We start from the raw sequence: 13623 nt of genomic DNA on the forward strand, positions 1-13623 counted from the left end.
GGCGTAGAAGCGGATTTGGACTGGGGAGCCTCGGACCGCAGAAGCGGCTGTTATTCTCGCACCTGCGGAACCGCTGCGGTCAAGCGACCGCAGGTGCGGAAACTGCTGGAGACAGAATGGTTCTTTAAAAATCGGGGGTTTGGTCATTTGCCCCTATTTTTCATTTGGTGTGGGCGATTTTGGAGAGCTTCAAGTGGGATTTTTCATCATCAACGATAAGGTAAGCTAATCCCATCCATCTTGAGTTAAATACATCGATTATGTATAGATTTTAGCATGTAAATTGGTAGAAATTTGAGGTTTTGGTAGAAAGACCTAGAAATTTATATTCTTGGAATTTGACCACGATTTTGGGTATGATATTAAGAGAAAAATATATATTTGAGTTCATGAGGCTATGGGTAAACCTATTCTTCGAAAATTTTGAAAATCCGGGCACATGGGCCCGAGGGCATTTTTGTCAACTTTCCGATCGTGGTTAGGAATTGTTATAAATTGGATTAATATGAGTAGTTTATCATATATTAATGGATTTGCATAACTATTGGCTAGTTTTGGAGCGTTGTGCATCAATTTGAGTTTTCGGAAGGGCGTGGAATGCCGGTTATGGATCTTCGAAGCGAGGTGAGTCTCCTTTCTAACCTTGCAAGAGGGAATTGTCTCCATAGGTGAGTTAATTGGTTATGTGCTCCTATTTGTGGGGGCTACGTACGCACGAGGTGACGAGAGTCCGTGCGTAGCTACTATTACGTTATTGTCCGGGTAGTCTAGGACCCAAAAGCATGTTGTACTTGGAATAATTGCAATGTTGGTTACAGTTGAATTGCTTAAATCATGTCGAACTAGTAAATGAATTTCTAAAAGGATTAAACTTCATTTTCTGGAATCATTAAAAGAGAATTGGCTTTTATTTGGATAAATGTTCCTCGATGAATTTTTAATCTGCTGTTTGAGCATGCATTTCTATGTGTACCTGCGTCGCATGTAAGGTTCGCGAGCAGGATGATTGCTTATTTAAATTTGACGGCGTCGCATGTATGGTTCGCGAGCGGGGTAATAGATGCATCTATGGTTCGTGCCGTTCGATCCTCGGCAGTGCACGGTTTAAATATTGTTGGATCGGGTCGTACGTCCTCGGCATGAGTTGCGCATGCTTGTATTGCTTGCTTTGATATTTGTTGATACTAATATCTGTTTTCCTCGACTTGAGATAATTGCCAATTTAGGGGTTATGAATCCGGAGGTTTAATTAAAAAGGAGCTTTCACCTGTTTAGTGACTCATTGAATTTTACTGTTGTTCTTAATGGATCTGTGGGTCATCGCATTAATAATAATATTACTGGACATTTAGTAAGTGTCGAAGTTGCCATCTCGTCTCTACTTCTTCGAGATTAGGCGGGATACTTACTGAGTACACATTGTTTATATACTCATACTACACTTCTGTGCATTTTTGTTGCACAGGCACTTGTACTACTAGTGGCCTACTGGGCGTAGCAGTATGGATGATACTGGGACTAGGTGAGCTGCATTATTCGAGGCGGACCGTAGCTAGTATAGTCCCCTTCAGTATATTGTATTTACTTTCTGTCCATTTGTATTCCGGACGGATATTGTATTGTATTGTTTCTTAGAAATAGCTCATGCACTTGTGACACCGGGTTCTGGGGATGTCTATGGGTTTATTCAGAATGTAAAATTGTTAAATGTTTCATCATTTATTCAGAGGAATTTATCACGTATTGTTTAAACGCATATAAGAAGTGATTTTAGAAAAATATTTAAACGAGAAGTTACTAGTTAGTTGTTGTTGGCTTGCCTGACAGTGGGGTCCGGTGCCCTCACGACTCTTAGTGGATTTTGGGTCGTGACATTGACCCAGCCCATCTTAGCCCAAGTACACACTTTGGGCTGGGTTGGGCAATGACTCATTATTGACCTAACCCATCTTGACCCGCCCAAATTCAGCCCAACCTGCCCATTTTCCACCCCTACCCAAAAACAACTCTAGAGTAGTTTTTGAAGTTTTTTATTCACAAAACTTCAAGTTCTTTTCAAGTAAAATACATGTCCAAATACAATTTCAACTTACAAAAACTATTTCTCATCCCATCTTCAAAAACTCATATTTCATGTTTCAACTAGGGGTGGCATATTATTGGCAAATCCGAAATTCGAAGTTTTTGGATTTTCGGATTACGGATTGGATATTGGATTTACTTTTTAAAGTTTTTGGATTTCGGGTTGGATATTGGATTTAGTACTTCGGATTTTTGGATATCCGAAAATCTGAAGTTTTTATACTTTATATTTAATCTATTATCCATATGTCAATAGTAATAAGTTCAATATCATACCCATTAGATATTATCTATTATATTCAATATTAATTATTAAGTTACTGTTAGAATATTTTTTATATGAATAAAATTATTTTTTTATAATAATTTTATTACTTGAATACTTTATTTGGATGATTGCAGCAATAATGAGGAACTTTCAGGCAATTTAACATGAGTACTTCATTTGGATATTCATTTTTGTAAAAAGTAGAAACATTTCAACTTATACGCTTAAAACCGAAAATTCATAATATCCAAACTGATCAATCCAAAACCAAGATTGGATTTGGATTGTCATTTCTTCAATCTGAAAACCGAAATTCTCATATTCAATCCGAACTGCCGAACGCCCACCCTAGTTTCAACCAAATCGATGTCCAAGTGAAATTGCGCAATTGACGAAACAAAGGTAAAAAAAGAAGGAAAAATACAGCAGTTGTCACTTCTCAAAACAGCAGTAAATGAGCAACAGAACCAACCCTTTCATAATTTGTTATTAATAAGAATAACATTGTTTGTTTGTAACACCATTGCCAAATCATAAGCAATGAAATCAGCCTTGCTGTATGAAAATACAACTTCAACTGGAATAAAAGAAAAATAACAAAAGACCAGACTACCCTAACTAAAGACACAGGCGAAGCGAAAGGGCTGTTTCATAAATCAATCCTTTTCTATCCCAAATTGTGCAACCAGAAACAAGCAATTCATACTAAAAAGCTTCAAGGTTTCCAGATGATGGTGGTGTCCGCGATCATGGCAGTAACGACGTATGGATCCATATTTGAAGCTGGCCTTCTGTCCTCAAAGTATCCCTTGCCCGCCTTCTCCGTGTCCCGTCCTACACGGACAGATGCACCGCGGTTTGCAACCCCCTGCACATGTCATATGAAGTTGTGTTATAAAACAAGATAAGATGTTGGATGCATTCTGCTGCAAAATAGTACGGGTTTCATTTTATATAACGGTGTTTAACTGGACTTCCGGAAACAGCCTCTCTGCCTTCTTGAAGGTAGGGGTAAGGTCTGCGTACACACTACCTTCCCCAGACCCCACTTGTGGGATTACACTTGGTCTATTGTTGGTGGTGGTGGTGTTTAATCGGACTTGGAGATTAAAAAAATCTTTTAGCAAGAAAGACCCGTTCGAAATGTTTAAACAACAGAGAAAGTCCAAAGTCAATCTCAACTTCCAAACGATTATCATAGTTGAACCTCCACCACCAAAGAAAAAAGCAGCAAAAATGAGAAATGATGAGAAAGATAAAATGTTTATATACCCATTTGAAGGTGCTGATGTTGGCTGTTTCGTGCTTTCCAGTGAGACGACGCTCATTGCCTTCACCATATGCAGCAATGTGCTCTTTGTGCTTCAGGCCAAGCTTCTCAATAGCCTTCAAAATGACTTCGTAGCCTCCATCTTCCCTCATCGACTTGGTGCTGGAAAAAATCCAAAGTTTTAACTCATAGGAACAGATGGATATAAAGATAAAAGTCGAATGAATTAAATGTTGTGCCTCTACCTGTAGTTTGTGTGAGCACCTGCTCCGTTCCAATCACCCTGACAATAAAGGAAATATTCATCGTTAATAAACACCTTATTCCAAACGATATCAGTTCATAGCAACATAACTAATCCAGTCGGTGGAGACCAGATTGTATCCAACATGTTTCGACAATCAAATCAAAGAACTTGTAAGATACATAATAGAAAGCTCACCGGAATAGGCTTGGGGTCAAATGACACAACCACTCCAGCAATCTCCGTGATCCTCTGTTAAACCAAGTCAATTAGTAAATTGCATTCAAGCTCAACAAAATAGCAAAAGAATCGAATTTAAAATGGTCCAAATGGTCAATGAAAGTGCGAACAGTCAAGCTGCAATACCTCAAGAATGTAACGAGCTACCCACACTTCATCACCGGCTGAGATGCCAACAGAAGGTCCGACTTGGAATTCCCACTGCATAAGTTTAAACAAAAACACATTAAATATTTGTGACATCGTTCAATTATGGCTAGATGGGAAAACAAGAACGCCTCTATACCTGTCCGGGCATGACTTCTCCATTGATACCACTGATGTTAATCCCAGCATAAAGACAAGCCTTGTAATGGGAGTCCACAATATCACGTCCAAAGGCCTTATCAGCTCCGGTTCCACAGTAGTATGGTCCCTAGAAGCAACAATAAATACGGTCAGATAGACAGCTAAGTTAGCTAACTCCGCATTAGTATTGTCCCTAGATGAAACAGTAAATTAGGTAAACTCACCCAAAAAAAAATATGAAGTATTAGTACCACAGACATTGGATCAATCAACCAGAGAAATAAATTCTCTAGATTAAGTCAAATGAAGTGGTTTGTAGTCATGATACACGAATCTTTGCAATTCAACCGAAGTTATGGGAAACTGATACAAGGTAACTTGTATTCATTTCATTAAATCAGGCTTCTCAAATTTTTATTCTCCTTTTCCAAACATAACAGCAGAGATACAAACTTCTTTTGAAAAGAGGGAGGAAGCGACTCCAAGAAGAAGAAAAATAGGCGTAACGTTAAGGATACTATTGTGTTGCGATAATTTTTCCACTGTTAGTTTCTTCTGTTATGCCAGCAGTCTAAGAAAATGATCTATGAGAAAGATACAGATAAGCCAAATACAAAAGAACAATGTCTAATAAACATAGGAAACAGAAGAAAATTGCAGCAAAATGAAGAGTATTAATAATCTACCTGAGGTCCAGGGAAGCCTCCAATAGGCCAGCCCAGAGGCCAGTTAATATCCTTTTGCAACAAGGTGTATTCTTGCTCAATACCATACCTAATTTATACACAAATTTTTCCAAACAATCAGGAAATCTTCAAAACGATATCGATATAAAGAAAAAATCTATAATTTAAAAGCTAAACAGAATATGTCAATACCAGGGTTCCTCAGCAACAACATCAGGGTTGCTGAAGATCTTGGCAGCAGCATGCCTCTTGTTTGTCGGGATAGGCTCACCAGCAGGAGTATAGGCATCACACATGACCTTCAGTACAAAAAAATAAAAATAAAAAATCAAACAAATGATTCACTAAAATGATTCATATATATTTATGGATAGTGTAATCAGCTATGTTGCGCCGACTCTCCATAATATTGCCGCACCCGTGTCGTAATCTCCTAAAATACACTGCTTTTGGAGAATCCGACACGCACACGGTGACATTTTCGGGGAGTGCGAGCAACATAGGTAATCAGTGTATTATACCCATCATGTTATTTCATAGATTACTAATCTAGTTTTTGACGCACAGTTACTTATAGTTATCATTTAGGTTACCGTAAAAATTCATTTATACTATCAGCGTATAGAAAAGTTAACTCTTTTCAAATTCCCAATAAAAGTCAACTATAAAAATTTGAATACAGGAATTAATGATATGAAATAAATGTATCTGCAACCAACCAAGATATTGTTGCCTCTTCTGAATGGATCCTTAAAGATAGCTTGAGGGCTGTATAAAAATATCAATTAAATGACAGTCAGAAAATTTTCACTTTACAAAAAAAATATTAAAAATTAGCAGATTTTACACATTAAAAAAGGCTACTTACTATAAGATCACTTCACTATCTTCTCCAGGAGCTTGACCTGTGCTAGATCCATCATAGTTCCATTTGGGTAGTTTTGCAGGATCAGTAACAGGACCAGAAAGAGTCTGCAAATCAAGAAATTAAAAATTTTAAAAATATATATATAAGCAAAATTCACTATTCCAAAATTCAGAAGAAAAAAACACAAAAAATTATATATAACACTAAATCAATAAAATAATTTATACCCTGGCCTTGCTCCTTATGTCCATGCCTGATCCACCGATCCTGATAACAAACAAAGGATACATACAAAAAAAAAATATATTAATATTAACATCAAAAGGTACAATTTTTATCAAAAGGAAAAGTGATAAAACAGACTATAAAAATCAGATCTTTCTCAAAAAAATATCACTCATCCAGAAAAAAAAAACTTTTTCTATTAGCTTTAGGAAAAATTTCAACCCTGAAAATTGTGCATATTCCAATGGCTTTGGAAATTCAAACAAGAAAAAAGTTTACTTTTTTATGCAGAAAGTACTTTTTTTTTTATTACTCATTGTAGATAAAAGAACAATGAAAGTAAGTTCTCATTAAAGAGGAAAACTACAAAAGAAACAAAAAAACAAAAGGGAAAAAATGGATCTAATGAAATTGACAGATTGATCAACATAAACACTCGTAACATTTCACTCAAAAAAAAAAAATCTGAATGTTTACTATTTCTAAACGATACACATTGATTATACACGGATTATATATTGATTATATATACTTTACACATCCGCAAGCTATTTTTAGTTGAAGAATTAACCCAAATAACTGCAATCAATATATAATCTATGTATACCGGCTAAAAAAAGTAAATATCGAATCTAAGTGGCTATTTGTGTAACAATATTTAAATTAATTGTTCAAATAAAAACTCCACTAAAAACACTACTCACTAAATCACAACAAGACATCATACTCAAAATCCAGGAAAAAAAAACATAAAAACTACACGCTTTGAGAAATAAACACAGAAATCAATCTTAAATAGCTTTAAAAATCATAAGATCCATAAAACAGGCAAAAAAAAACTGTTAAAAAGCAGAAAAAACAAATCATGTTCGTGTTTGGTGTAAAAACAGTTCAACTAAATTATTAATGCAGAAAAAAAAAATAAAGAAAACTAACCATATGTATTCAGCGATGATTTTCTCGGTAGAATCAGAGAGATTGAGGTTGATAAGATCTGAAAGCAGAGACATAATGAAAATAGAAGTCTAACAATTTTCTGATAAATTAAAGAGATAGAAGATAATTTTGTTGTAGAGGCAGAATAGTTTGCTCTGCTTATATAGGCGATTTTCAGGGTTGGTTGTATTAAAATATTATTAGGAGTACCTAGTTATTCCCTATTTTTTCTATATAATAAATATGATTGAAAAGGAAAAAAAATTAAACTTCGTAATATACGTTCAGGATTCTATTTTTCTAAATTATTGAATTAATAATTTGTATATATTCAATGAAATTTTAAAAATAAATATAAAGTTTGGACCAAAGTTACTGTGCTCGGCTGAACCAGCGTTGGAAAGTCTAGCTGAGCCCCTGCTCCATATTTAATTATGAAAGTAATAAATTCTAGTAGTATAAGAATTTTTATACCATCGGATCATTTTTTTATCTTTAATTAATTATTTGTATAACAGGTAAATTTATTTGATTTTTGAAATCAAGATTTTACCTTTTCGAAGTTTATTTATATATAATTTTTAGGTGATATAATAATATAAAAATGTTATTTGCGTGAATTGTGTGTATTATTTTAATTCTTTAATTATTGTAGACAGCTCATTGAAAAAATAAATAAATAGGACAAGTGGGTTGTTCCGAAGAGTAGGTAACTGATGAATACGAAAAAGAGAATCCAATTTCAGGATTCTATTGCCCTTTTACCGGCTAATTGACGTGCCGGTATCATGTCTTTTATTTTCTTTTCTTAATTTTGTTTTAACTCTGTTTATTTGACCAAATTGAGATCTTACAATTGTTCGGTGTAGGGCTGTTTAAGATCGATCCGAAACCGAAAATCGAATCGAAACCGAAGTTTAACGACTTATTGGTATCTGGGTTAACGGTTTAACGGACGGGGAACGGATTAAAATTTTTTTATTAACGGCTTATCAGTTTGGGGCGGATTATTCAATTTTCTTAACGGACAATCCGTTAGCCCGTTAAGAAAATATATATATATATATATATATATATATATATATATATATATACACACACACACACACACATAAAATTTATTTTTATCCATATATATATATATATATATATATATTAAATATTAAAAACCCTTCCACTTCCAGAGTTCCAGTACTCTGTCTCTTAGACTCTAACGCTTAAGTCGTAACGACTAATTCCTAAATAAGCAAAAAGAAAGAAACGTGTTCTCTTTTGGGATTTAATGTGTTCTGTTTAGAGGAGGCGTTAGTGTGTTCCTAGGCTAGATAAGAAATCTTCTTTCTGAGTTCTCACAACTTAACAGACATGTGTAATTTCGATTTCTGAATGTGTATTTTCGATTTCTGAATTTGTATGCTGAAATTTCTGAATGTGTAATATAGATTGAATTAGGCCGATAAATCGCCCGATAAGAGCTAAACCGATACCAATCCGCCATATCTTATCGGGTGGCTAGCGGATTAATACATTTAAAAGACGATAACCGATAAGCCATACCGTTAAGTGTAAATAACCGCCCAATCCGCCCGATAAGCAGCCCTAGTTCGGTGATTAGGTGAAGGTTGAGATGGTCTTTTACCATGAGGTAGCGGTCAACTTCATCTTTTTTTTTACGGTAAAAAAAATGACGGAATTTAAAGTACGACTATATAAAATGCATAAAAAAAAAAATAGAGGGAGAGATGATCGCGCGAAAGCGAGGAGGATTTGTAGTTCATGTTTAATCAGAGGTCTTGATTATCAATATATTTTATTTATAATTTGAATTTAGATATTTAAATATTTAAATTTTTTTAAAATAAAAGTTACATATCAAAGTTTATAATTGTGTGGTTTAAGTACTAAATATTAATTGTGGTGAGGTAAGAATCAAAATAAAAATATTGAATTCCTTGTGTTGTCCAACTTAGGACCCATTTGTCCATAAAAAATTTCCCTTTATTTCGAAAAAAATTCACAATGTACTTGTCCATGAAATTTTGTAAGTTTTTTAAATTTTTCTGACAATGAGTTTTACAAAAAATCAAAAAGTGGTCAAAATCACTTTTTTAAAATTTTTATTTTTTTCCCCACTTACAAAACTACAATATTTTTTCAAGTAAAATGCATGTCCAAATATAATTTTAAATTTCAAATACCATTTTTCAACTTAAGTCTAAATATTATTTTTTTTCCGAAATTTTAATTTTATGTCCAAACGCCTACTTAATAAGTGTTGTGTGAAATCTGAACTAACAAAATCTGATAGAGATTCATGCAATGTCCAGTTAACTTAGGATTCAGAAGTAGAAGATTGAAATTTTTTATAAGAATTACACCAAATCATAATGTCCCAAAATTAATTATTTAAAATATTTGATAAAATCTAATTTTAAAAAATTATTTGCCAAATCATATTAGCTTATTTCTTTAACAAAAAGGAGGGAGTATACAACTACAAGTACTTTCTAAACGTGGGAAATTTCAAAGTGGAGAAAATAAATACAAAGGCAAAAAAGAGACTTTAAAGTTTAAATAAGGAAAAGTATAGCTTTAATTTTATTTAACCACGTAAATACTCCTCACTTTGAGGACAATAAAGAGTTTTGAGTCGTAATTTGTCCAATAATGAGTTAAACAATGGATTACAACGATACACCAACCTAGTTTAGCACTCCAATAAACCAGAAAAAGTAGAAGAATGTGCATTAAGAAAATTAAAGAAATGCATTATTAAACGAGTACCAAACAATGTGGAATACCACTTTATTAAAAGCTTTTTTTGTTTTTCTTTGATTATACACCATAAGAAGCACAAGGCAATATTTCTTAAAGTAAATTTTACGAAAAGGTAACTTGATTAGACACCACTTTTCTAACGTATATTATAATTGATAATCGTAGTGTTCAGATTAATTTCCGCACATATCGACTAGCTTCATTAGGTATTTACTATCTCTCACGAGTATAAACAATAACAATAACAATAATAATAACAACAAACTCAATATATTTTTACAGGTGGATTTCGGGACACAGACCTTACCTCTACCTAGTGAAGGTAGAGATGTTGTTTTCAATATCTCCCACGAGTGTAGACATTAGAAAATTATTATCAAGATTTGAACAGATAAAGGGGAACATTAGAGGGATGGTAAAGTTATTTCCGTGTGACCTATAGATTATGGGTTCGAGATGTGGAAGCAACTACTAATATTTGCATTTTGATAGGTTGTCTGCATCACACCCTTAGAGTGCGGTCCATTTTCAAATCCTACGTGAATGCGAAATAACTTGTGCATCGGACTACCTTTAAGACTTGAACAGAAGAAAAAAAAAATCAGTAAATATTTGTGTGACGTACATAATAATCATATATTCCAACTCGGTAAAACTAATTTTATGTAATTATTTGTATGTTTTACTTAGGGTTTTGCAGTTTTTTAAGAAAATAGATTAAACATCTAATTAATTATTTGTATGTTTTAGGTTTTTGCAGTTTTTTAAGAAATTAGATTATAACCTCTTGCATTCTAAAAATGTAACTCAATACTATCAGACTGATAAGAGAATAATCCCAAATGCCCAACTGATTTTGTTGACGACAAATGCAGTCTGGTCATCAGAGTCATTATGGTCAAGTAAAATCTTGTTTTTGTCTTTTTTAAGAATAACAAAAGTGGCAGCCGAAGAAAGCACATCGACATAAAGTACTTGATGGTTAGAGACTATGTGAAGAAGCAAGATGTGAGTTTTGAGCATATTGCTACTACTTTGATGATTGCTGATCCTATGACTAAAGGTCTGCCGGCTAATATTTTCAAGGATCATGTAAACCATATGGGTCTTGGTAGCTCAATTTAGCCTTGCTTTGTTCTCTAACAATTTGTCTAGACATTATGTTTATTTCGATATACATGACAGTGCACACTTTTGGGTTTTCATGTATTATTTGTGATCATTGGATCAATAAAGTGGGACTCTGAATGACTTATATTAAGTTCATTCATAAATTTGTTAGACACTTTGTTAGAATGTATTGTGCATTATAATACATGGAAGAAAGTGTTTGTTTAAAAGCATGACCGCCATGATTCGTGTAATAATATATTCTAGTTAAAGTGATTGTTACGTAACTTTTAGTTGAGTGATAAAATTTATGGCCGTATTATTTGTTTATCCCTCAAAAAGGATTATCTGATTTTAATATGTGGGCCAAGTGGCAGAATGTTAGAAATTACCGTCTCTTCTAGAGTGTCACGACCTGGATTTTCCACCCTCGGGAGTCGTGATGGAGCCTACTAATGTGAGCTAGGCAAGCCTAATATTTAACAAATTACCTTTTTACCCATTTTATACTCTTTAACAAATAAAAACAATAATGTGAATACAGCGAAAAATTTTAAATAAGCGGAAGAGAAGCAATAGAATATCTGAACATGTATCCAAAACAAAAGTTTGAGCCTCAACTACCTAGAACTGGTGTCACAGTTTCACAAACGATCTAAGAATACTATATACAAAGTCTGAAAAATAAACGATACACTGTTTCTGAATTAAGGAAATGAAATAGGAATAAAGGGCTAGATGGAGACGCCAGGGCCTGCGGACGCCTGCAGGTCTACCTTGGATCTCCACGTGGACTGAAGGTAGCCACTCAATATACGGTCCAAAGTCAACAGCACTGGGATCTGCACAAAAGAGTGCAGAGTGTAGTATCAGCACAACCGACCCCATGTGCTGGTAAGTGCCTAACCTAACCTCGGCGAAGTAGTGACGAGGCTAGGACCAGACTACCAAATAAACCTGTGCAGTTATATAATATACAACGGAAAGTAAGGCAGAAATAAAAAAGTAAAGATGGGAGGGGGAAAGCATGCTTCGGGGAATAACAGGTAAAACAGAATATCAAGAGAATTATAAAGGAACCAAAATCCAACTACTAACAAGGATAAGGAAAACAAAGGCAGAATTCACTTTCATTTCACATCTTGTTGCAGGCGTGCAACCCGCTCGCATCTCATATATCTCGTGGCAGGCGTGCCACCCGCTCCCATTTCATATATCTCGTGGCAGGCGTGCCACCGGCTCCCATTTCATATATCTCGTGGCAGGCGTGCCACCCGCTCCTATTTCATTTATCTCATGGCAGGCGTGCCACCCGCTCCCATTTCATTTATCTCGTGGCAGGCGTGCCACCCGCTCCCATTTCATTTATCCTGTGGCAGGCGTGCCACCCGATCCCAGTTATAATTCAACAATAACCACAAAGAATCCCGGCAAGGGAACAAGAGCAATATAACAACATCCCGGCAAGGGAACAAGAGCAATATAACAACATCCCGGCAAGGGAACAAGAACAATATAACAACATCCCGGCAAGGGAATAATAATATTTCAACAACATCCCGACAAGGGAACAATAATATCAAAACAAACATCTCGGCAAGGGAACAATGATGATAGTAACATGTGAGGAACAATAAACCACGACGGAGTCATAATAATTATAATACAAGACTCACGGGCATGTTTGATACCGACGTATAGATACTCGTCACCATACCTATACGTCGTACTCCACAATTAACACGTAGCAAATAAGACACGACTCCTAATCCATCAAGCTAAGGTTAGACCAAACACTTATCGATGCCACGAACACAATTCACGTTTCAATTATAGCTTTACCCCTTGATTCCACCACCAATTCGCTCGTATCTAGTCACAAGTTATTTAATTACATCAATAAACGCTAAATGAATCAACCCCGATGCATGAAAATAAGTTTTCCAACGTTTTACCCAAAAAGTCAAAAGTCGCCCCCGGGCACACATGGTCAAAACCCGAGGTTCGAACCAAAAACCGATTACCCATTCCCCCACGAACCCAAATATATAATTTGTTTTGAAATCGGACCTCAAATCGAGGTCCAAATCACCAATTTTGAAAAACCTAGGTTCTACCCAAAACACCCAAATTTCCCCATGAAAATCATTGATTTTGAGTTGAAATCATGTTAAAAGATGTTAATGATTGAAGGAAACGAGTCAAAATTGACATACAATCGATTTGGAAGAATAGTTGTTCTTGGAAAATCGCCCTAGGGAGTTTGTGTTTTTGAAAAGATGTGAAAAATGGTTGAATTTCGGCTAAGTATAAAAGTTGCAGGTCGCAGATATGGGAAATGCGAACAGGGGTTCGCAATTGCGAACCCCGACCTCTGCTATGCTGGGAATTGCGAAGTGGGTTGGGAAATGCGAACGAAGTATCGCATTTGCGACAACAGGCTGAAGGGGAGGGGGGCATCGCATTTGCGATGGAATCCTCGCAATTGCGAGGCTGGCTGGCCTGGGCTTCTTTCACATTTGCGATATCACATTTGCGAGCAAGGCTTCGCAAATGCGAAGCCTGCAGGCCTGCAATGCAACAGCTAAAAAACCTGCAATTTTCCAAGTCCAAAATCCACCCCGTGGC

At 35.2% G+C, this 13623-nt stretch overlaps 1 protein-coding gene across 2 annotated transcripts; it reads right to left on the reverse strand.

Moving 5' to 3' along the window:
* Positions 1-2803: 2803 nt before the first annotated feature.
* Positions 2804-7263, reverse strand: LOC109220189 (glutamine synthetase). Of its 2 annotated transcripts, XM_019384651.1 has the most exons (12): positions 7108-7261; positions 6174-6213; positions 5947-6050; positions 5798-5846; positions 5271-5377; positions 5079-5166; positions 4391-4519; positions 4231-4305; positions 4063-4116; positions 3866-3903; positions 3623-3782; positions 2804-3218 (listed from the first exon to the last, which is right to left on the reverse strand). In XM_019384651.1, exons 1-12 carry the CDS (start codon positions 7179-7181, stop codon positions 3066-3068), a joined length of 1071 nt encoding a protein of 356 aa, XP_019240196.1. In that variant the 5' UTR covers positions 7182-7261; the 3' UTR covers positions 2804-3065. The 2 variants fall into 2 exon arrangements, with proteins under 2 accessions (XP_019240196.1, XP_019240197.1); XM_019384652.1 differs by lacking the exon at positions 3623-3782 and having other exon boundaries at positions 3098-3158; positions 7108-7263.
* Between the last annotated feature and the right edge of the window lie 6360 nt (positions 7264-13623).

The sequence above is a fragment of the Nicotiana attenuata genome, unplaced genomic scaffold, assembly GCF_001879085.1.
Source record: "Nicotiana attenuata strain UT unplaced genomic scaffold, NIATTr2, whole genome shotgun sequence".
Classification (NCBI taxonomy): domain Eukaryota; kingdom Viridiplantae; phylum Streptophyta; class Magnoliopsida; order Solanales; family Solanaceae; genus Nicotiana; species Nicotiana attenuata.